The sequence below is a fragment of the Colobus angolensis genome, unplaced genomic scaffold (genome assembly GCF_000951035.1).
Source record: "Colobus angolensis palliatus isolate OR3802 unplaced genomic scaffold, Cang.pa_1.0 Scaffold82, whole genome shotgun sequence".
NCBI classification, from domain to species: domain Eukaryota; kingdom Metazoa; phylum Chordata; class Mammalia; order Primates; family Cercopithecidae; genus Colobus; species Colobus angolensis.
Window position 1 is genome coordinate 1,227,002 of NW_012122043.1, and position 23,540 is coordinate 1,250,541.

Here is a 23,540-nt window from a genome sequence, read left to right on the forward strand (position 1 = left end):
CCCTGGAGCCTCCGGAGAGAGCTCGGCCATGCAACACCGTGCTCTTGGACGTCTGCCTCCGGAGCTGTGAGAATTCGCTTCTGTCATTTTACCTCCGTTGTGGTCTGTCACATCCCCGGTAACACACCCCCGCTGTGGGCTGCAGCTGCGTGGAGCCTCCACAGCTCAGGGTGCGCCCCTGGTGCTTCCCTCGCTTCAGCTCTGGGACTCTGTTCAGGCCGGAATGTGTCCTTCCCACCCCGCCTTTCCCAGCACATCTGGGACTTCCTGAAATACAGGATCCATGCTGTGGCCCTGAGCGCTGCTGAGAGACTCAATCAACGCCCATCTGAGCATTTGCGGTTGCCACGGGTGCCAAGGAACCCCTTCTTGAGTTGCCAAGTCCCCATGGCACGTCTGGTCTCTCTGACTCTCCCCACCCTCACCATGCTGCCCTCCTAGGGTCAGAGTTGGAGTCCTGGGTGCACTGTGGCTTGTGGTTGCCTGCAGGCCTCTGGAGCACTTGGCCCTTTGTGGTCAAAGCTGCCCAGCCGTCCAGGGCGGGCGCCCGCATCCCCTCCGTCAGCAGCAGCTCTCCTCTCTCTCGCATGGGTACAGCTTCCCAGGGACCACTGCTTGTCCACAGTTCCCTGGTGTGGTCCACATGCTCCTGTGTGCCAGGCATCGTGCCCAGCTCTAGGGTACACGGAGGAATGTGGCACCAGTCCAGCCACAGGAAACTCACCATGTCATTCGCCACCCGCCAGAGGGGCCAAGGGGCAAGGATGGGGCCTGGCCCATCGGAAGCTCCGACCTCAGCTGGGGCACAAGTGGAGAGAGTGGGGTCCCTTGGGGCAACCAGCTGGGTTCGGCTCAGGAACTGGTGGGAGCCAGGAGGCCAGAGCCAGTGAAGACGGGACAGGGTGTCAGCCAGGACTGACAAGGGGGACAGCCAGGTGGAATCCCCTGCCGAGGAGAGGAGAGGAAAGGGGGTCCTGGTCTTGGGCCCTTGGTGTTGACAGCAGCGGAGAGGGGGCTTTAGGGGCAAAGGGAGATGCAAAGCCTGGGGGCTGTCCCGAGGGAGAAGGGCCCTGCTCTGTGGCTGCTGGAGGGAGCAGCTTGGGGCCTGAGGAGCCAGCCTTTCCCATGGCTCAGAGCCCCTGGGCACTTTGGGTAGATTGGGGTGGGGTCGGGGGTCTCCTGGGTGAATTCAGAACACTGGGAGGTTCCTGGGAAGGAGGAGCCGGGACACTGAAGGTGTCATCATCCACCTCCCCGCAGGCCAGAGTCCTGTGGAGACGGAGGACTGTGGCACACGGCTGTGTGTGGGGACCTAGGCAGGCCGTGGGTGAGGGCCTAGGACAAATGGGCCCTCGAACCTGAACAGCTGCCCTGGGGAGGGGGACACGTGCTCTAACCAACTCCAGCGCACAGGAGTGGGCCAGCGTGGAGGGGGGATATCTGTCTCTTGACCGTGGGCTACCCTGTGAGGGGGTGAGCTCCCTGTCCTGGGAGGCATGGAAGCAGAGACCCACTCACTGGGCTGCAGCCCCTCACAGGGGCTTTCAAGCACCAGGAAGTGAGTGGCTGTTGCCCCTGCCCCACCCCCCCGGGGTCCTGGTTCTGACCACAGCTCTGACTCAGGTGCAGCTGCCTGGGGGGTGAGAGGCCCACGTGCGGTGGCCGCAGGGGCGACATCTCCACGACGCCGAGTGGGGCCGTCTCCATGTTCGCTGTTTGCAGACACCCCTGCGGCTGAGCACCCAGCGCACCCGGCCAGCTGGCAGGGCCAAGGGTCGGTGGGGCGGCTCCCTGCTGGTTGGGACCTGCGCAGGGAGGGGGCGGGGCAGGCAGGGTGCCTGGCGCAGGTGCCGGAGGGGGTGGTGGGGCGAAGTTCTCCACCTGGGTGAGGTGGAGCCGCGGAGACTGCTTCTCTCCACAACCAGATGAGCTCCAGTTCCCAGGCTAGGTGGGTGCCAGCTCCTCTCAGGTTGGAGGCCGGGCAGGGTGGGGTGGGGTGGGGACTGGTAGCCCAGGGGTCCGGGGCCCAGATGGCTGGACGCACAGCTGGGGCAGAGGCAGGAGCCATGCCAGGACTGTGGCCTGTGCACGTTTGAGGCGTCTTCCTTTAAGCCGGGCACAGGTGTCTGAGGGGAACATTGCAGAGACGCAGCCTCCAGGTTCCCCGCCTTCCAGGCAGCCTTAGAGAGTCCGGGGCTCCCCCACAGCGGGGTCTGGGCAGCCACCGCCCTGCCTCCCTTTTCTCACTGAGCCATGGGGTGCATTGTGTTCCCTCCAACCTGGCAGGGAGGCTGGGGCAGGGGGGCCTGATCCAGAGACCTGGCCCCTGGGCTGTGGGGAGGAGGGTGGAAGGAGGCCCATCAGGAATACACACAGGCTCCCCTCCCAGGGACAGCGCAGTCCAGCGGCAGGATTTCTCCAGGGACCCCACGCCTGGCTGGGACAGGGGCCTGGGCCTAAGATGCGAGAGCTCTTCTGATGGGAGGGAGGAGGGTAACCAAGCCCAGCCTCCGCCTGCCCTGCACGGCCCCTGTGACATTCCCAATTGCTGGGGACTGACTCACCCCCACTTCAAAGGCCTTAAATAGTTCAGCTATTTAACCTGCCGCACTGTGCCGTCACTCTGGAATTCTGCTCTGCGGGAGCTGAGGCCCCACCTGCAGACCTGCTGCTTACCTGGGCAGGTGCCTCCTCCCAGCCCATCTGCACAGCCGGCCTGCGGAGCCGTCCTCAGGGGCCACTGGCCCTCACCTGCCACCGTTGAAGGGATGCCTGCCCCTGCTGTCCCCACCTCAGCCATGGCCGTGCAGGTGCCCCTGTGGCACCACTACCTGCAGGCCATCCGGTCCCGAGAGGCGCCGCGTGCCCAGGACTTCCAGCGCGCAGAGAACGTGCTGCTCACGGTGCTGGAGCGCGTGCATGCCCTGGACCCTCGCTTCATCGTGGACTACTCCCGCGGCCTGGAGGCCTTCCAGTTCGCCCTGCGCTCCTCTGAGGACCCGCTGGACATGGAGGTGCCCCTGTGGGTGGATGCTGAGGCTCTACTGATTGAGGAGCCAGAGGCCACCCAGCCGGAGGATGGCCCTGAATTATGCCGACTGGGTGTGCCCAGGGAAGGGGCTGGCCTGGAGCAGTGGACCACCGACGATATCTTCACTGCCTCCTCGGAGGGTGACGCCAAGTGCCGTGGACACATTGTGCCCAGCAAGGTCCTGTGTGTCCTCAAGGACCTGCTGGTGGCAGCCACCGTACACTGCAAGCACCACAGTCTCATCAGGCCAGGTACAGGCACAGCCCACTGCACGTGTATCTGTGTGTACCGAGGGGCTGCTGTGTGGGTGCTCACAGGGCTGTACCTGCTCACTGTGTGGGTGTCTGCGTGCAAGTGTGTGAGTGCACATGTGTGTGATTGCCATGGACGTGCACACAGGGTGGCGACTGTCCTCTGTGTGTGACTGCATGCACAGGCGTGTGTACACGTGTGTGACACTGTGCAAGTGTGAACAGCATCTGGGGGCACAGAAGTCGGGGGACCTCACTTAGGTCTTCCAGCTCCAAATGCCTCTGACGACAGATGATGCGTTCCGTGTCGTGTGTGTTTGCGCGGTGGTTCCCATGGCTGCCGCTCGTCCAGTGGCTGGAGTCCGGGGCAGCTGCTTTGCTGGTGGATTTGCAGGAGGGTCCTTCGCATGGCTGCGGGCCGGTGGCTCTGCTGCCTGTCACAGTCTGTGACCTCAAGGATCCTCGAGGCCGTCCCACGTCCACTCCCAGTGTCTGGTCATGTTGCACCAGGTGGGAGGGGTGTGTGTGTGTGCCTGCCTGCGTGCACATGAGTGCAGGAGTGTGAATGCGTGTGCATGTGTGTGCGCATGTCTTATCAGCTTGTGGCTGAGTTGCCTGTTGGTGTTTTGAACCCCAAGTGGGCTCTGAGGCTGGGCTTCCGCATGGACCAGGGGTTGGCCTCAGTCTCTCCTCTGGGACTTTTTGTTTGTTTATTTGTTTTTGAGACCGAGTCTTACTCTTTCGCCCAGGCTGGTGTGCCGTGGTACAATCTTGGCTCACTGCAACCTCCGCCTCCCGGCTTCAAGCGATTCTCCTGCCTCAGCCTCCCGAGTAGCTGGGATTACAGGCATAGGCCACCATGCCCAGCTAATTTTTGTATTTTTAGTAGAGACGAGGTTTCACCATGTTGGCCAGGCTGGTCTTGAACTTCTGACCTCAGATGATCCTCCCACCTGGGCCTCTCAAACTGCTGGGATTACAGGTGTGAGCCACCGTGACTGGCCCAACCTTTGGGGCCCTGTTGATATGATCCAGGGCAAGTCTGAGCCCAGGGCTCCTTCAGCAGGGGCTGCCTGGACGGCGAGGGTGGCTGGGAGAACAGGACTTGGCCTGTGCAGGGACCAGGATGATGGGGACCCTGAGTAGTGCAGCCATCCTCCGGGGGATCAGGTTGTCCTGGAAGGGAACTGGGGACTGGAACAGAATTTGTCACATGTGAGTCACCACAGTCCTCACAGGGCTTTGTTGCCTCGAATCACCTCCCTGGTATTCATCTGACCCTCATGTCCTTCGTGAGGTCAGCGGGTGGGGTCAGCTCACCTTCGTGAGAGGCCGTGACCTGCTTGGGGCTGCCCAGCGCTGGGGACTGCCTGGAGGCAGGGGCACCTTCTGTGAGTCCTGGGCAAGGGTGTGCTGCCGCTGCCGCACACAGCCAGACCTCCAGTCTACATGCTGGAAGGCCAGGAGGGTGGATTCTAACAGAAAGCCCTCCCCAGACCTGTCTGGTGCCCTGGGATGAGTGACTGACCTGACCTCTGGGGTGTCAGCTTCTGGTGCTCCCAGCCAGCCCTCACCCTGCCCCCAGCCCCTCGGGCTTCCTGCCCCAGCATCTTCTGAGCCTCTAATCATGCAGGCTGTGGGGCGGGTATCTCTATCTTCTTGCCGACCTCACCTGGCCCTGTCCCCACCTGTGAGACAGGCCCACCCATTGGGGTGAGCAGGAGGCTGTGCCAGGCCCTGAGTCGTTAGGATTAAGTCTAAGCTGCCAGGCTCCTCACACCCCCAGAGTGTGCTCTGAGAAAGCCGACCCGATACTGCAGGCCACGCCCACGGCCCCTGAAACTGCGCTGGGCTGGGCATGCAGGGAAATTCCAGGCATTGTTTCCTGACACTTACCTTAAAAGGGAAGTGGCAGCCTGGGTGACAGGGGTCAGGCTGCACCCACCCTGGGAACCGGTGAGACCAGCCCAGGGCTGTGGCCTGTGGCTGGGCTGGTGCCGTTGTGGCTGCCTTCCAAGCTGCCAGGTCACGGGCAGCGAGCGTGTGTGGGCCACGGCAGATGCGGTATGTGGCCACTAGAGGCGGCTCTGAATGGCAGGCACCTCAAATGCTGCACTTGGGGGGCCCTCCTTCTCTTTCATTGATGGGAACCGAGGCCCCTGTGGGATGGGCTGCCCAGGCAGCAGAGCCAGGGTTGCCCTCAGGTGGGTCCCAGAGGTGTCCCCAGAACTGCCCCGTGGGAGATTGTGGGTGCTGAGGTCCCACACAGCTGGCACCAGGCTTCCTCCGGGAGGTCCCTGGGGCGGTGGGACGGGGGGAAGGCAGGCCCCATGCTCACGCGTGATGGGGACCTTTCCCAAGGCACATGCCAAGATTCCCTTGGGGACACGCCAGCATTCTGCCTGGACCCAGCTCCCTGTGACCTGGGCACCCCGGCTGGACAGTGCTGGGGAGGGGAGGGGCGGCCTCAGTGTTGGGGTCAGTGTTGGGCGGGGGCCGTGCCGGTGTCTGCAGTCACCCTGAGTGACACCTCACCCTCTTCATTCTCAGGTATTACTTTGTTTTGTGGGGGTTGGGTGACTGAGGTGGAGGTCAGAGGGCCCCTGGATTCACCAGAATGCCCCCAGCCCCAGCCCCATGACACCCTGGAACGGGCCCTCCGGGGCTCTGGGCTCCATGTTAGGGAAGTGGGCACTGGGCTGGGCCCCGGGTGGGGTCTGAGTAGGGAAGGGAGTGGGAAACCTCTTGGCCAGAATGTGCCCCCCGTGGGGTGACAGAGGCCATGGGGCTCTCAGGCAGGGGCTCTCTGGGAAGCGTAGGACCCAGACCTGGTCAGGAAGAGCGGCTAAGCTCTCGCTGTGAGCCTGCTGGCCTGGGCAGCCCAGAAACACGGGTGGCCACGCTGGCTCCCCAAGACTGGCGGCCGCCGCCACCTCTTCTCTCCATGGGAACTGAGTCCCGGCCTAGGCCTGTCCCTCCTGTCCCAGCTGCCCTCATCATGTAGACTGGTCCCCTAGCTGGGTCCAACATGGGGTTCCTGTGCATTTAGTTGATTTGAGTGGCAGGGGGCTCTCAGGGAAGCTTCCAGGGGCAGGGGTAGGGGGCATGGGGAGGAGGAGGCAAATTCTGGGGAGGAAAGGCCTAGCCTCGCTCCACCCTCTCCAGTTCTGGAATGGGAGCCCTGTGGCCCCAGCCTGGACTACTGCTGCCTCCTTCCCCGCAGAGAAGGCAGCAGAGACACCAGGGCCATCGTCAGAAGGTAGGGGGCCAGCTGAGGGCTGGGACTTTGGTCCCAGGGCTGGGGCAGAGCGAGCAGGCTTAGGAAGGCCTGGGAAGGCACAGCAGGCGTGGTCCTGAGGTATGGGGTGAGGGCAGTGCCTGGCAAAGGAAAACCTCACGTCAGACGCTGCTGTCATCACTGATGCTGCAGGTCGCTGAGCTGACAGTTGGGCCGAGGATGGTCACCAGTGGCCAGCTCCTCACTCGGCTGAGGTCCAGGGATGCACGCAGGTGTCCAGGGTTGGGGAGCTGCAGCCTGCAGGTGGGGGCCAGCAGAAAGGGCTGCAGGGGAGAGATGATGAGGGGCAGGAGCCAAGTTGGCAGCAGGAGGAGGGCTGTGGAGTGTCCTGGGCGGCTGAGGCGGGTCGAGGAGGAGCGTGTGACTTGGGTCTTTGCAGGTTCGCTGAACGCGGCCAGCCTGAGGGAGGAGCAGCTCCACCTGTCCTTGCTGGTGTCCGGCGGCTGGAGAACAATCAACTTCCACGTGGTGCCCGTGGTGAGAAGGAAGCTTGGGGTGCCTGCCCTGGAGGGGGCCCAGCAGATGCCTGGGTTCCCTGAGGGCAGCTTGAGAAGGATCCTCAGCCAAGGGGTAGACCTGGTGCCGGCCAGCACCCAGCTCTGGAGGTAGGCGCACCCTCCCGGTCACAAGGTTCCTGGGGAGTGGGCAGGAAGGGGCCACTGCCCCCATGCTCCCCCGGCCCCAGCCAGGAGCATCTGCAGGGTCCTCCATCTGCCTCTGCCCCCATGGGCACGTGTGTTCCACTGAGATTACTGGGGTCTCTGGCTGTAGGGAGGGTGGAGATGTGTCTTCTCCCAAGTGGAAAGGGGCCTGGTGGCATCTGACGCTGGGTGATGAGAGACCTGGAATTGTGGACGGCTGCCCCAGATGGGACCGTCTACTACCGAGTTTTTGCTTGGGGCAGGAAAATAGCTGAGAGGTCAGGCAACCTGTCCAGGCAGGAGGGTTCCCAGAGAAGCTGAGAGGGTCCCCACACAATGGGGGTGCGTCCAGATTGGTGTCTGTGAGAGGAAGGGAAGGGGCACTGGGCAGAGGCTGAGCTCCCCTGGAGACCCCTAGCCAATGGCCAGGGGCCTCACCCCATCCAGATCTGACACCGCTGCAACAGCCCCTCGGGGTGGCTCACACCCCCTCACTTGCTGGAAGGATGGTCGAATCCATGCGCGTCAGTGGGGGGCTTTGCAAAGCTGGTCATGCCCCTCCTGTGGTTTTCCCCAAAAGAGAAAGGTTCGGCGGAGCGCCAGTCACCTGCCCTGCATTCCCGCTGACCTGTTGGTGCAAGGCAGGGGCGGTGTCTGGGCTCGTGGAATAACTACCTGTCTGCCTGCCAAGGAAGGGGAAGGGCTGGCTGGGCAGAGTCATTTTTGCAATTAAATGGGAAAATGACATTTTTGGTGCTCCACGTCCCATAGACTTGGGGGAGACACTGGGCGCATGACTGTCCTCTGTTGTGGCTCCGGGAAGGGTGGGCCCATGATGGTGCGATGCCAAAGCTCCACCACCTCACCCCATCCAGCATGTGCACGGCAAGTCCTCTGGTGTGAGCTGCTCCGAGCTATGGGCATGGGCGGGGCTGGGGTGTGGAGCAGAGATTCTGAGCCCATCGTGTGGCCGCTACTGGAGGCTGCCGCTCTGGGCTTCCTGAAGGGGCCATGGGTGGAGCTGTCACACCCCGGGCTGGGTGGCTCCAACCTGGGCAGGTCTGAGAGGCACCTTCCTGTCTACACAAAGGGCTGGGTTGGCCTGGTGGCTCCAACCTCCCTCTGTATTCAGGGCCAGGGAGTCTCCACGAAAAGCTGGCGTGCACACTGCACAGCCGATGACTGCAGCTCCCGAGAAGCCTGGGGTCCAGGCTGGGTCCCACCAGCAGACGCAGCACAGCATGACCCCGGCCAGGGCCTGAACCTCCGGGGCTCAGGAGCCCCCCATGCTGGGGGCCAATAGCGGCGAGGGCTGACCCAGTGCATCTGTCTGGGCCCCAGGACCTCCACTGACTACCTGCTCACCAGGCTGCTGGGGGAGCTGGGCTCCCTGCAGGGCCATCGCCTGGACAGCCTCTCCATCCTCGACCGGGTCAACCACGAGAGCTGGCGAGACGGCGGCCGGACTGACGGCCTGACCTTTGGCCACCTGAAGGTACCCAGGGCGGGACTCAGGGGGGTTGTCTGTCAGCAGGGCCCAGGGGTAGGTGCACCCAGGCGAGTCCCTCCTGCCAGCCCTGACTGGTGGGCAGCTGGTATGAGCCCTGAGTCGGAGTTGGGGGGATTCTGAGGGCCTGTCCAGGTTCTGAGGTGAGGCCGTGGCTCCTGGGGGTCATGGGAACGTGGCCGCAGGTGCCGTGGTGCCGCAGGCTGGCCTTTGCCATCCCTGGGCCGTGACCTGGGCGGCCCTCCTGGCCCTGGGACACTGTTGGGTAGAAGCTCAGGGTGGGGCCTTACAGAGCCCAGTGTTCCCGCCCAGCGAGCCTCCTCCCAGTGTCTGGGAGTGTCACCGGCTGGGACACCTCCCTCTGGGGTTCCCCGGAGAGCCCAGGCACACCCCGGTCTCTGCTTCCTGGGCCACAGTGCCATTCTGCAGAGCTCTGTCCTGGGGCTTTGTAATGTCAAATGCTGAGAAGAAGAAGGAACAGGCAGGGGCCAGGGACTCCAACCTACCCCAACCCCGAGGAAGCAGGTGCTGTGCTGTCTGGGGGTGTCTGCTCGGCTGGCCGCTCCCTGGAGTGCGTAGCTGGCCGGGCGCCGCTCCACAGATGGGGAGGCCCCTCCACCTGGCTCAGTGTTGAGGGAGAGGTGCTCCTTCTGGTGTTGGGAGTCCCCAGGTGACCTCTGGCCACGCCCTCTCAGGCCTCCACCTGACCTGGAGCTTCCAGCCCCCCTTGAGGTTGGATGCGTGGTGGTTCTGAAGCCCCAAATTCAACTGCAGGGTGAGGGGGCGGTGGAAGAAGAGGGTTTGAAAAGCCACTGTGGGACCGGGCCTGGGGCAGGATGGAGGGAAGGGTCTCTGGGGCTGCCGCAGGCAGCCCAGGTCTGTGGTTCAGGCCAGGGGTCGTGAGCACACAGACTAGGACTGTGACAATGCTATGGGCCCGTTGGGTTGGGCTGTAGCGGGTGAGTAGGAGCTCAAAGGGGCGGAGGGAAGGAGAGAAAGGCCCAGAGGATGCTGAGAGCTGCAGAGGCCCACAGGGGAGGTCCTGGGGGGTGAAAGGAGGAGCTGGGGTGGGGCGCCAGGGCCAGAGCCAGGCAGGGGAGGAGAGAGAGGGGGTTCATGCCTTCGGGAGCCAGCAGGCTGGGGGCAGCGGGTGGGAGGGGCCTAGGAATCTGACTGGGACGTGGAGGGGAGGGCGCAGGGTAGGGAGAGGTGCAGGTGGGAGCAGGGAGGGGCAGCCAGGGTGAGGGTGGTGGGAGTGCAGCGTGGGCCAGGTGGGCCAGGAGGCCAGGGATGACCCTGCTGTCCTGCAGACGGTGCTGCTGTGGGCCTCTGTGCTCTTCCCAGCGCCCGAGGACTGGGCAGAACTGCAGGGCGCCGTGTACCGCCTGCTGGTGGTGCTGCTCTGTTGCCTGGCCACACGGAAGCTGCCCCACTTCCTCCACCCTCAGCACAACCTGCTGCAGGGCAGCGGCCTGGACCTCGGCGCCATCTACCAGCGCGTGGAGGGCTTTGCCAGCCAGCCCGAGGCGGCCCTGCGTATCCACGCCACCCACCTGGGCCGTAACCCCCCGCCGCGCATCGGCTCCGGGCTCAAGGCGCTCCTGCAGCTGCCGGCCAGTGACCCCACTTACTGGGCCACTGCCTACTTCGACGTCCTGCTGGACAAGGTGGGTGCTGGCTGCGGGAGCCTTGGGCAGGCCCAGGGGCGCGGAAGGGTGGGGGCGGAGCCCTGGCCCAGATCCCTGCCGACTCTCTCCCGGGTCAGCAGCCCCAGGAATGCTGAGGCCAGGTCAGGGCTCGGATGGAGAGCGTCTGTGGGGACATGTGATGTCTGGGGGTCACACGGGCCATGGGTGGGTCCCCTCAGGGCCTGGGGCTGCTCTCTGGAACCAGGGCAGTGGGTCTGACCCTGCTTCCGTTTCCCACCAGAATTGCCCCCCAGCTCACACTTGGTAAATGCTCAGAGCCCCAGCTGCCCACCCTGGAGTTCCATTCCTTGTGAAGGGCTGTGGCCTTACCTGGGCCCCACAGGGACCATTTTTTTTTCTCCCTGGACTCAAGAATCCACAGCCATGCTCCTTGGGACCCTGTGTCCCCTGGGCCACTTCTCATGGGTGCCTGGAGGCTCCACCAACTGTCCCTCCCTGTGCCCCAGGCTCTGCCACCTCTGCCGAGCCTGCCCAGAGTCCACCCTGCTCCTCGCCCAGGGCCCGGCCCTCACCCTCATCCCAGGAACAAACATGGTCTCCTTCCAGGGCACCATGGGGGTTTCTCAGCCACCCTCTCCCCTGTCCTAGTCACAGTGAGGCCACAGGGTAGCTGCCCTCTGCTGGGCATCTCCTATCCTATTTTAGCAAACTTCTGCCTATTGAGATGCTGATGGCTTCCTGGGGTCTCCCCTCATGCCCAGCACTTAAGAATTTTTACCCCAGAGCCTGCAGATTAGGGGGCAAGGGCCATGCTCTGCTCTCAGCAGACCTGTGTGGGCAGGGTGGGGTGAGGGTGGGGTGGTCGCCAGAGGCAGGCTTCAAGCAGCACCCCGTGGGGCCTCCTCTGTGCAGGCCCACGCCAGGGCGCCGTGTGTGAGAAGGGGCTCAGGGAGGAGCAGAGGCCGGGGCCGCTCTGCCTCTGGGATGCCCATCCAGGCAGATACCCAGGGCAGGAAGGCCCGGCATGGCCCAGGGACAGCCAGTTGTTCCGAGCTGTGCCCTGAGAGCTTATCGTGGGCTCCAGGGGTCCTCGTAACCCTTCTCCCCTGCAACCCTGCCTGTAGTTCCAGGTCCTCAACATCCAGGATAAAGACCGGATCTCTGCCATGCAGAGCATCTTCCAGAAGACCAGGACTCTGGGCGGCGAGGAGAGCTGAGCTGGGCCACCTGGTCTTGGCCACCTGTTCTTGGCTGCCTGACAGACTCTGCAGTGCACCATGGGAGGCTCCTGGGACATCTGGAAGAAGGAATGGGCTTCTCATTGAGGGGGACAGTGGAGGGATTTTGTCCCCAGGAGTGGCCTCTCAGAGTCTTTCAGTGCCTGGTGGGGCACGGCAGCCCTCTTGGAGCACCTCCTCCCGGGGTCAGGGCCTGGATGCAGGTGCCAAACTCCACGTGGTGCATGTTGACCCAGCCACGTGGTGTTGTTAAGCAAATAGCCTCGGCAGGAGACCTGGAGCTGAGGGCTTGGCCCTGCCTGCACTGTGTGCCATTCCTTGGAGAAGAAATGCTGTATATTTGGTCTTGAAAAAATGAATGTGCTGGGTATACACAGCAGAAAGGGGACTCTCCACTTTTTGTATATCTGTGTGGAAAGTATTTCCCCTAGAAGTAGAAGAGGCTCATGTGCAGACGGATAATTTTGAGTCTTCTCCATTCTCTGTGAAAGACCCCCCTTCCCCAGCCATCCCCCACTCCTACCTCGTTCTTAGAGCAAACTAAAAGCACCTGAGGGTGCACACACAACCATGAGCCCCCCTGCCAAGGACTAGTCCCATCTGCTTCTTCCCGTCCCGTGGAAGTGGCCCCGATATGGTTTGGATCTCTGTGTCCCACATCTCATGTCGAATTGTCATCCCCAGTGTTGGAGGAGGGGCCTGGTGGGAGGTGACTGGATCATGGGGGTGGATTTCTCCCTTGCTGTTCTCGTGATAGTGAGTGAGTTCTCATGAGATCTGGTTGTTTGAGTGTGTGGCTCCTCCCCCTCCCCTTTTGCGGTCTTCCTCCTTCTCCGGCCATGTGGCCGTGTCAGTTGTGCCTCCTCCTCCTTCACCTTCCACTTTGACTGTCAGTTTCCTGGGACCTCCCAGCCATGCCTCCCGCACAGCCTGCGGGACTGTGAGTCAGTTAAACCTCTTTATTCATTACCCAGTCTCAGGTAGTTGTTTACAGTAGTACAAGAACCTCCTAATACATCCCCCCTCTCTGATGTAAGGTGTCCTCTCCTGGCATCTGATGCCACCTCCACTCTGTCCTTACCATTCTGTGTCCCCCGCACCTCACGTTCTCTCATCAGCCCAGCACTGCCTGCCTGCAGCCGGTGACCTGCATGGGTCCTGCCTGTTGGACATTTCCCGTTCTCCACCTCTGACCTCTCAGGGGCATTTACCCCTCAGTGCCTGAGCCACAGCTCACACCCTAGGCTCTTGGAGGGAACCTGCAATTCATGCAGCAGCAGCTCCCTGGAGCCTCCTTGAAAGGGACTTCTGGCCATCTGCCAGAGAAAGCACACACTCACAACAGGAGATGCCCAGGCCCCTTGAAGGCTGCAAGATCCAGGGCCTGAGCCGACACCCAAGGGGACACAAAATGCCATTGCTCCTCCCCCGTTAGAATGGGGGCTGGTGGAAGGGCAGAATCGTGGCTCCCACCTGATTCCTAATGGAACGGAAGGGCAGGGGAATCACTTGAGGTCAGGAGTTCGATGGAGACCAGCCTGGCCAACATGGTGAAACCCCATCTGTACTAAATAATACAAAAATTAGCTGGGCATGGTGGTGTGTGCCTGTCGTCCCAGCTAATCCAGAGGCTGAGGCAGGAGAATCGCTTGAATCCAGGAGGCGGAGGTTGTAGTGAGTTGAGATCGTGCCACTGCACTCCAGCCTGGGCAACAAGAGTGAAACTCCATCTCAAAACAAACAAACAAATAAATAAATAAATAAATTCAAATATGCCAGGCTGATCTATGGCCACAGAGGCCAGACAATCCAGGGGTGGGCACTGGCTGGATGGGAGCATAGGAGACCTTCCATTGGAGGCTTCCGCGTGTCATGGGCTCAGGTCCTGGCTGTGTGCTCTCGAGCACGCAGGTGCCCTTGTCCGTGAGAGGGGTCTCCAACCAGCCCTGTGGGCCGTGTGGTTCACCTGGAGGTGATGTGTGAGGACGTTTGGGGGTGTGACATCTGGGGCTAGAGTGTAGTGACAGCACCTCCTCCAGGAGAGGATCTGCCCTGTGGGCTCCAGGATGAGGAGTGTCCCCCTAAAGTCCACAATCAGGCAGCTCAAGGAGCAGAGATGCTCTCCTGTCAGACTGTTTCACAGACCATCCCACACAGTGAGGAGAGGTGACCAGGCCCTTTATTAAACATTCCTGGGAGGCTCACGGCTGGGGAACTGCCACTCATTTGGAAGGCACTGGGTCCTGCGCCCAAGTGGACTGTTTCCAGGAGGTGCTGCTGCAGGGAAAAGGGCTGCCTGGGGCCAGGGAGGCTGCCTGGTTCTGCCTCCTGGGCTGGGTCAGTGGCTTGCCTGTCCCCAGGCCTGGGGGACCTTGCAGGGTCTGTTTGCTCCTGATCCTCCTGATCCCGTGGGGTGGGCATGGGCCGGGTGTGTGCCAGCCGGCAGGTCACAGCTTCTTCTTGGGGCAGTGCTGCAGGGCCGCCCTCAGGGCCTCCGTCACGCGGTCCACATTCTCGCAGGTGGCATTGCGGCCCAGCAGGCCGATCCGCAGCACCTGGGGGGCACGGGCCAGGCTGATGTCAGCCTCCCACCTGGGACCCACCTGACCCTGACCAACGGCTGGCCAGAGCCAGGATGGGCTCTCCTGAGCAAGGACCACCCACTCAGTGTCCATGAGGGGAGCTAAGAGCCCCGTACAGGTCGCAGAGGAGGCCCCCGAACACCCAGGCCAGGGCAGGCTCTCCTCCCTCTGCACCCGCAGCCATACGGGAGGGCAGGGTGGTGCAGTGAAGGCCCCTCCCCACTGCCGCTCAGAGACACAGCCGGACCCAGGCGTGGGGCTTCCCAACTGGTTCCAGGGTCTGCTCAGAGGGAAGGAAGGGCGTTCCGAGTGGAATCATAAAGGCTGCACCCGTGACCTCAGCAGGCTGGGGTGGGAGCAGGGGAGACAGGACACACTTTACTGGATACCCCGTGGAGAGCGGACCCTTCCGGACGCTCCTCGGTCTGGGCTCTTGGATGACCCTGGCCTCCCCCAGACCTGGTGCACAGTCCTGCTCAAGGAGGGGTGGTGGGTTTGGTTTCTGCCAAAGGCCCTCGAGGCACTCCCTCTCACCTTCCCCGCGGAGGGCCCGAGGCCGCCTATGATCTGAATGTCGAAGTGGTCCAAGACGTAGCTGACGATGTCTCTCCAGTCATAACCAGCGGGCACAGCTACAGCAGTGACCGTGGGCAGCCGGAGCACCTGCAGGAGGGACCTGGCTCAGTGAGCGGGTGAGAGGCCCTACACGGGCCTTCGTGACAGCTCTTGGCTGGGGCCATCTGCCCTGGTTTCAGGCTACAGAGGAGCCGGGGGAGAAAGGGCTGGGGGAGAGCAGGGTCCCCACCCTTCAGGAGGCAGTGGATGGGCAACTTCCTACTGGGAGATCACAGGCCGTCCTGAGATCTGGCATCAGAGGCCGGGAGCTGTGACTTCATGGCTCCTGTCGATACTGCTCCCTGGACCCAGGGCCACACCACCTGGCAGCCGCCCCGTCTTCTCAGGAGCCAGTGTCCCTCCTGAGGGAGCTGGGCAGGAGCCCCTCATCCTTCCCCATGGGTGCAGGCTGCCCACTGCCAGGGGCCTCCTTACCGGGTCCTTCACGAAGAGCTGCAGCCCCAGCGCCTGCAGGCGCCTGTGCAGATACGCTGTGGCCTCGCGGTGCTGGCGCCAGCTGTTCTCCAGGCCCTGAGTGGGAGATGGCACCGGTGGGCAGGGGCATGGGTGGGGTAGGCAGGAAGCCCCGCCCTCGGTGGTGCAGGAGGAAAAACCTGACTCTGCGGGCCTTGGTGCAGGGGAGCCCCTGGAGCTCCCCGTTTGGCTTTGCCCAGGAGCAGGGCCTGGGACTACCCCAGGGCAGGAGGAAACATCTAGGTCTGGGAGAGACAGAGGAGGGATCTGCGAGAGACGGGGTGGGGGCTCTGCCTGTGGCCCCGGAGGAGAGGAGGGGAGAACGCCTTGAACGGGGGAGGGGGTTGAGCAGGGAGGGGAAGGGCTGTTGGGCTATACAGGGCTGGGGTGGATCAGGGCCAGGGCTCAGGCTGCCGGCTTCCAGGCCCCCTGTCCTCTCACGGCCGGCTCCCCGACCTGGCGTCCTCCCCAGAACTGCTCCTGTCTCAGCTCTGGACAGGTGAGGGGTGGTCTTCCCAGCCCTGGGCCTCTCAGTGTCATCACCTCGGGTCCTCCCGCTCTCCAGCCACCAGCTCCCATGGCCACCCCAGGTGGGTCCCCCAGGGCAGCAGCTGCTCTCTACTCTGGCCCTGGCCTGTCTTCCCTGAACACGTGCCCCTGCAATCCTCACTCTGCCAGGTCCCCACGCCTCCACCCTTGACTGTGCCCTGGTCCTGTTCTCTCCCTTCTCCACCCGACTCACAACCCCCACCCACCTTTACGACGCTAGAGCCTCTCCCTGTGTGAGCGCCTGACCCTTCGCCTTCCCCCAGGGGTGCGGGTGGCATCCAGCTTATGCGGGTACCCTGGCACTAACCCAGCCCTAGCCAGTGGCTTTACGAGTGGACCCAGGAGAACTAACATGGCAGGCACGGCCTTGCAACCTCACGGGAAGCTGACTGCAGCCTGGGGACCCTTCCTGGACTCCGGACTGGTGGCTGGCAATGGGCCCTGTGGGACACAGGACAAGCCTGCAGGACCTTCCAGTCCCTCACTTTACATCCACGCCCCCCTATCTGCAGGCTGCACGTCTCTGGCCCCTTCGGCGGCCTCCCCTTCTCTCAGCCCGCCGCCCACTGGGCCTCACTTACTGCTTCACACGGCAGTGGAACGGCTGGGAGCGTCCACACTTGCCCCATTGCTGCATCTGTTCCTGGGGATGTGTCCTCCTGGCCCTGCCCACAGCCAGCACTCCCGGCGCCCGTCCTCTCTCCCCCATCCCCACTGAGGGCCTCTCTCTGGCAGGCTCCCTTCTCTCTGTGCACCAGGAATGGTTCCTTCTCTGCAGGCCGTGCCCTCGACCATCCAGCCAGCGGCCCTGTCTCCTCCTGTGGAGTGCAGCCCACGCACCTGTTCCGCAATGAGGGCCAGGCTCTCTCGCAGGCCGTACAGGCTGATGACGGGGATCGTGTGATGGTACCTGGAAGATACGAGGGGGCTTGGTCCAGCACCATGGGCAGGCTCGGGGGCAGATGGGGCATTAGCTCTGTCTGCCCCAGCCCCAACAGCACAGGCTCTCTGAGCACAGGCCAGTATCCCCCACAGAGGAGTCTTGTCCGGGTTCAGAACTTTGGACCGGGAAGGCAGCTTTGTCTGCCCGGGACAGCATGGCTCCATGTGGGGCCCGGCCAGGATGCAGTGGGTGGTACAGGAGCAGAGACACGCACCACCGCCACCCTGCTGAGCCCCTCAGGCCCAGCGTGCCCATGAAGCCAGCACTGGCCCTCCGTGCCCACCGGGCTAGGGCAGCTTTCCTGGAGCCTTGTCCCTGTGTGTAACATAAGGGGCCTTGGGTTTATGGTCAAGGTTGTCTTTTGAGAGGGGGTAAACTGAGGCCCAGGTGTGGGGAGATATGGCAGGGCCAGGTCCAAAGTGCCCGAGGATGTGCTGGGACCTCTGAGCGGGGGGACAGTGTTTGTGGAAGGGGCAGTGGGGGCCATGCCCCTGCCCAGAGCCTCGGGCCAATCGAGGAATGGGGAAACCCAGGGTGGGGCATTTGACTGCCTGATGCAGGTGAATTCTGGGACTCCAATTGGGGTTCCTGCAGCATGAAAGTGGGGGGCTCGGAGAATCCCTGAGTGTAGTGAAAGGTCAGCGTCCCCCCAGCCAGCCATGCCCAGCCCCCCCACACCTTCCCGTCCCTGCCGGGCCTCACATCCTGGGCTGGTCGTCACAACCCCAGAAGTTGGCCAGCCACTTGATGTCCAGGTAGAAGGAGAAGGGCTTCGTCTTGCGGGAGTACATCTTCTTTCTGGGGAGGAAAAGCAGCCTGAGCACCGGCCCCTCAGTTTGGGCTGAAGGCCGGAGCAGTCTTGCTGGCTGTCCTGTTTCACAGGAGTGAGGCGGGGTGGGGCCCCCAGGAGGGCCTGCCCCAGCTGCATTTGTACTCAGGGGCCAGTGTGGGACCAGGCAGGTCCTGGGTCCCTCAGCTGTCCAGTCCCGCTGGGCCTTGGACCCAGCCTGCACCTCTGCCCATGTGGGTGTGACCCTGCGGGGGGCACCGAGGCCAGCTGCCTCCATTCGGTATGCCCCTTTCTCTCTCTCAGCCCTTCCTACAGGGTCAGCCTTCATTTCTCACATAATCCAAAGGTGACTGCTTTCGGGCCCCAGGGCACACTGGCCAGGCTTGAAACTTTAAATATGTCCGTTTCTACAACTCCAAGTTGGTGAGCCAGCCCCAGTCTCTCCCCAGGCTCCTGACTCACACCCAGCCGCCTCCTTCACCCTCCCCTGTGGTCCAGCGGGCATCTCAGACCTCCCATGTCCAACACCGAATTCCTGACTTCACCCCAAAGTCCTCTCTGTTCTGGGGAACGGCACCTCCAGTTGCCAGGCTGCAGCTGGATGTGAACCGCCTGTGAGGTCTGGCCCTCTTCCCCAACCCCTGCCTGGCCTGGCTCGGAATCTGGACACCAGGAGCGGGAGGTGAGATTGGGACTGCAGGGGGCACCATGTGTGGTCCACGTTGTCCGTTGGGGCAGCCCCTGGAAGCTGAGCCAGGGTGGGTCAGGGTGCTGGGCCCCAGGCCCTCAGTTCTTTCCTGGCCACTACTTGGTGTGAAGCTGGGAACTTCCAGAGCAGCGGACTCTGCACCCTGCACATGCCCATGGCCCTCTCCTCGCCTGGCCTCCCCACTCCCCGTGAGCGCAGTGCCTTTGGCCTCCCAGAGGGTGGGCAGAAGAGTGCCAGGTGCTGGAGGAGCCTGGGGAGCCCTTCCAGCCTGGCTCCTGCCCCTCCTGCCTTGGGCCACCTGAGCTCCCTGCAAGCCCAGCCCTGCACAGAGGTGACGGTCTGTGGGTCACTCACTTGGCCTTGTCACTGAAGGAGATGAACGAGGTGCCTGGAGGGGCGTTCAGGACCTTCTGGGAGCCCGAGTACAGGATGTCGATGCCTGTAGATGGGTGGTTTGCTTGGGATGGGTGAGCCCCACCACAGGGCAGGCCAGTCCAGCGGGGTGCCTGCCTAGCTAATGGGCTGGTGGGCTACGACCTTACCAAGAATCCGTACATGATGGGAGGGGAGACATGGAAGGGAGTCCTGGGTTCGAATCTCAGCACTGCTGCATGGCAGCCATGACCTCAGGCCTGAGCCTTTTAGTGCAGCTTCTCCCTCCACTATGCTGGTCCCCAGGGACTGCCCTGCCACCCCTGGCACCGTGTCTCTGGGTCCCTCCCCAGGTCCCTGCTTTCAGTAGTAGTTTGAGGATCAGCCCAGAAATCCTTCCCTTCCTGCCTGAGATCTCCCAAATCAGGAGGGGCTCTGCAGAAACAGAGAGGCTCCCATGGAGTGGGCGGGCAGGCACCGCAGTGGGTGCAGGGTGCAGGCTCTCCCCCGTAAACGATGGGCACAGGAGGCTCCTTGGTCCCCTCGGCTGGCCTGGCTGAGGTTCCCTGCAAGGTGACCCTGTGCAGTGGTGCCCACTGCTATGGGCAGCCTGGCGGGGTGCAGGGCGGATGTGAAACTGAGCCTCTGGGGGTTCGGCAGAGGGGTCCCCTACACCTGATTGACTGGAGCCCTGGCCCTTCCTCTTCCCACTGCTACTACTACAGCTCTGGGGCCTCTCAAATGTGCCCCACCAGCTGTCTCTCCTGCCAGTCGCCATGCCTGGATCTGAAAGCTCAGTGGGAACACTGGGGTGCCGGGTAGTTCATGGAGCTGCTCTTGCCCCGGTAAGGAGTGAATGTTTCCCTGGGCCTGGTGGAGATGAGGCCGAACTCGCAGTGTCGGCTGCCAGACGTGCGCTTCCAGCAGGGCTTCCTGCACGCGGAGCCCCTGGCTGCTTGGGCTGGGTAGGGCCCTCAGAGCATACCCTTACCTTGCTGGTCCATGTAAAGAGGGGTCCCACCCAGGGATGCCACCGAATCCACCAGGAGCAGGCACTTGTACCTAGAGAGGGGGGATGGAACGGAGGGCCACAGGTGAGGCAGGGGCCGCTGGAGGGCTTGGGCCCCAGCCTGGATGGGGTTTCTAAGCCTCAGGCTGGCAAGGAAGCGGGGGTGCCTCGCACCTATACCCCAGGAGTTGGCCAGTTGCCTTCTCCTGCCTGTCAGGATCCATCAGGACCTGTGGCTCTTCCTTTTCCAGCCCTCATCATTGGAGCAGAAGGAGCTGGGGGAGTGAGGGAGCATCACGGCCCTGGTGGGACCCAGCTGGGCCCTGCAGCGGTGCTGAAGAGGGTCAGCCGGGCAGTCTGTGGCTCCCCAGGGACAGCAGGCGCATGAGGGCCTGTGTGGACCCCAGGGACCAGGGTGGCACCAGGCTGGGCCTTCCTCTGCCAACAGCTGCTCAGCCCAGCCACTGGCCAGAGTCCAGGGCCGGAGGGGACAGAGGCCCGGAACAGCACAAACAGCAGCACCGCGAACTCTCACCCTCCGAACTCTCACCCTCCTCCACCTCCATATTTTCTTGTAAAGAAAAAAAAGATACAGAAAGTATCTCGTGCTGGCTGCAGGTGGGGATGGCCTGGGTGTTGCTGAAGCCGGCCAGGTGATGTTTGTGAGCTTTATTCATGGCCACGGTCCATGCAACAAGCTGTCCGGGCTGGGGGCCCTGCTGAAGGATCCTCCCTGGCCGTGGAGTTTCTCTCCTCTGTCCTGTGCTCAGACCTGCCGACAGAACTGCTAGGTCCCAAGGGGCTCTGTCTCCATTTCTCAGGAATCCCATCTGACTCCATTCAAGGCCCTGCCCTGTGCACCCCCATGTGGGGGTGAGGGAGGCTGGAGGAGGGAAGTGGAGGGCATCAGGCAGCTTTAGTGCCCTTGGAATCTTGGGGCGAAGTGGGGACAGGCCCTGGAAAGATCTGGAGGTCTGCGCCAAGCCCTCTTCAGTCATGCGGACAGAGGTCAGTGTGCACCGTGGGGGCGCTCGGCCAGGGAGCACCTGAGCCTGCCCCAGGGCCTGGGGGTGTCTTTAGACTCAGCCCAGAGCAAAGAGGACCTGGGAGGTGCTTGCACCCCACACCATGTGACAGAGGCAGAGGTGGGGACCAGGGGCAGAAGCGCCAGAAGGACCTACCCCTCCCCACAGCCTGGCTCTGAGCTGTGCTCCGGCCCACCGCCCTGGGGCCAGGTTCACCTGTGGCAGAGTTCCCCGAAGCCGTCAAGGGGCTGCAGCACGCCAGTGGACGACTCCCCGTGGGTCAAGAACAGCAGCACCGGCTTGTGCTGGGCCAGGCCCTGGGGAAGCAGGGATGGCTGCAGGCGAAGCTCAGAGGGGCAGGGGCCAGGACCCCCCCCACAAACCCCCATGGGTGGCGCAGCTCCAGGCAGCAGGGGCTGGGTGTGCATGCGAGGAGGAGGCTGGGGCGTCTCTGATTTGGGAGAAGGGCTTTTCCGAGAACAGGACTTTTGTGCAGAGATGGAGGAAGGGTGGCCCCAGCCTGCTGCGCGGCCTGTGAGGGCTGTTGCTAGATGGACGGAGTCCCCACACTCCGGGTAGGTTGAGGCTGACTTCAGCCCACAGGGTGGAGTATCCTGAGTGTCAGGGTCATGCTCTGCAGCCCTAACCACAACCCTGCCTCCTGCCTCCAGCCCCTCTGGCCCTGCCCACAGGACCAGGCTCCTGACTCAGTTTCCCTGCCAGACAGAAGCCTCCCTACCAGTCTTCCCACCATTCCCAGGTAATGGAACCCTCCCCTGTGGCCACTCAGGAGATGCTAGGATGGGCTGAGGGCCAGCCATGGGCCCAGCCTCCCGGCTCTGATCCCACCCCACTGGCTGGCCACTTCCAGGCAGCCCATGAGCCAGCATGCCCCCCAACCTCCTTCCAGACCTGACCCCACCCTGGGTCTCCCTACCTCCTCCACCTCCTGCAGTGTGTAGTGGCCTCCAGGGTCCTTGGTCATTGGGTGCACTTGGGCTCCTGGGTGCGGGACAGAGTGGGCTGTGAGTGTCCCGCACACACTGCAGAAGCCAGCGTTGGGCACCCGTGGCCCTGCTGAGCAGGAGGGCCTGTGAGGGCTGGATCCCACCCTGGCTGCCTGAAGAGGAGGGTGCACTCTGCCCAGTGAGAGCCTCTCTGTGTGTAGAGCCAGGGCCATCTTGACCCCCGACTGTTGGAGCCAAGGCTCCTGGGGTGCTCTTGACAGAGCTCAGCTCAAACACCCTTTCTCAGGCCACACTGGCCAGCGCCTCCCCAAGCAGAGTGAGCTCCCGGGGGTCGGGGCCGCACCTGGCCCAGGGCTGGCACAAGGAGTGCACCTGGCCCAGGGCTGGCACACCACTGGTGTGGTGGATGACAGAGTGAAGGATGAGGGGTGAGTGAGGCAGCAGTCTTGCCCTCTGTTGGAGCTGGGGACTCCAGGAATCAGGCCCTCGTCCCCTCCTTCTCTCTGCCCCTATCCTGTGTGCTGCTCGTGGCCAGGGTTGTGGGAGGGGAAGAACCTGCAGCTGAGGGTACAGAATGGGGACAGGGGAGGCCATATACCACAGGCATCTGAGCCTGAGTGCCCTGATGTCCACTCGGGGTCCTGGCCTCCGCCGACCCTGGGTCCCCTTGAAAAGTCTGTGGACTTGGGATCGGGACCCTCTTGGCTGTGGCAGTTGGTTGAGTATTAACCAGCGTGGCCATTGTGGAGCTGGCCAAGCCGATGTCCCTCAATGCCACAATCAAGCACTAAACCCAGGGCACACTCCTGCTCCTGTCTCTCCCAGAAAATGTACTTCAGAGGCAAGTACTCTGTCCATACCTCCGTATTTTGTGGATCACATCAAGGTTCCAGAAGGGGGGCTGCTGAGATTTGAGGGGAGGCTTCAGCTTCTGAAACCCCACCCTGTCACAGAGCAGAGCTGGTGCCTGGGGCCCTGGACAGCGGCTGGGGCTCTCAGGAGTGTGTGCTGGGACCAGAGGCTTCCCTGCAGTGCCATCCCCCACGCGCTCCAGAAACAGCTCGAGGAGACTGGAGGGATCGGGGCACCTGTGCTGCTCCTAGCCCTATCAGAGTCAGGCCCCACGAGTGCCCTGACACCACCTGGAGGAGGCAGCAGGCTGAGAGGAGGTACGTGCGTGCAGGGCCACAGGGTGGGTAAGCGCTCACCCAGGGACAGGGCCGCCAGCTTCAAACAGAGGGAGACCAGGGAGGCCTTGAAGGATGGAGCCAGGGCCGTCCCCACCTGGCTCTCTCCCTTACCCATGCGCTCCCCGACGTCCATGGCTCGCTGCCCCCAAATGCCATTGACCCCAACCAGGAAGGAATCCCCAGGCTCCAGCACATTGACCAGGGCGGCCTCCAGGGCACAGTGTCCGGAGCCAGTGATGACCAGTGTGAGCGGGTTCCTGGTCTGGAACACGTACTGGATGCCTTCCTTGATCTCGTCCATGATCTGCGTGTGTGTGGGAACAGGGTGAGACCCAGGCTCCCCGCCCTCTGAGGCAGGAGGGGCAGGAGCCAGGCTGGAAGGGCTCCCCAGGCTCCTCCAGCACCTGGCACTCTTCTGCCCACCCTCCGGGAGGCCAAAGGCACTGCGTTCAGGGGGAGTGGAGAGGCCAGGCGAGGGGAGGGCCGTGGGCATGTGCAGGGTGCAGAGTCCGCTGCTCTGGAAGTTCCCAGCTTCATACCAAGGAGTGGCCAGGAAAGAACTGAGGGCCTGGGGCCCAGCACCCTGACCCACCCTGGCTCGGCTTCCAGGGGCTGCCCCAATGGACAATGTGGACCACAGATGGTGCCCCCTGTCTGTGATCTGCGTGTGGCTGGGTAGAGGGTGAGACCCAGGCTCCC

General features: G+C 63.0%; 2 protein-coding genes across 4 annotated transcripts in view; one reads left to right on the forward strand and one right to left on the reverse strand.

The window, feature by feature from the left end:
- The first annotated feature begins 1,867 nt into the window (after positions 1-1,867).
- On the forward strand, positions 1,868-12,001 carry LOC105502885 (chromosome unknown open reading frame, human C2orf54). Of its 3 annotated transcripts, XM_011929565.1 has the most exons (6): positions 1,868-1,948; positions 2,699-3,282; positions 6,960-7,185; positions 8,563-8,716; positions 10,039-10,395; positions 11,502-12,001. In XM_011929565.1, the coding sequence occupies exons 1-6, from the start codon at positions 1,926-1,928 to the stop codon at positions 11,592-11,594; spliced, it is 1,437 nt and encodes a 478-aa protein (XP_011784955.1). In that variant the 5' UTR covers positions 1,868-1,925; the 3' UTR covers positions 11,595-12,001. The 3 variants fall into 3 exon arrangements, with proteins under 3 accessions (XP_011784955.1, XP_011784956.1, XP_011784957.1); XM_011929566.1 differs by lacking the exon at positions 1,868-1,948 and having other exon boundaries at positions 2,616-3,282; XM_011929567.1 differs by lacking the exons at positions 1,868-1,948; positions 2,699-3,282 and adding an exon at positions 6,783-6,844 and having other exon boundaries at positions 6,955-7,185.
- Positions 12,002-13,772: 1,771 nt separating this feature from the next.
- The window catches only part of AGXT (alanine-glyoxylate aminotransferase), a 10,970-nt gene continuing 1,202 nt past the window's right edge, over positions 13,773-23,540 (reverse strand). Inside the window, exons 2-11 of the mRNA XM_011929569.1 lie at positions 22,953-23,145; positions 21,621-21,685; positions 20,900-21,000; positions 19,641-19,711; positions 18,632-18,716; positions 17,481-17,576; positions 16,676-16,745; positions 15,248-15,343; positions 14,732-14,860; positions 13,773-14,170 (exon numbers count right to left, since the gene is read on the reverse strand). Coding sequence (XP_011784959.1) covers positions 14,063-14,170; positions 14,732-14,860; positions 15,248-15,343; positions 16,676-16,745; positions 17,481-17,576; positions 18,632-18,716; positions 19,641-19,711; positions 20,900-21,000; positions 21,621-21,685; positions 22,953-23,145 — 1,014 coding nt within the window. The 3' untranslated portion in view covers positions 13,773-14,062. The remainder of the gene's footprint in view (positions 14,171-14,731; positions 14,861-15,247; positions 15,344-16,675; positions 16,746-17,480; positions 17,577-18,631; positions 18,717-19,640; positions 19,712-20,899; positions 21,001-21,620; positions 21,686-22,952; positions 23,146-23,540) is intronic.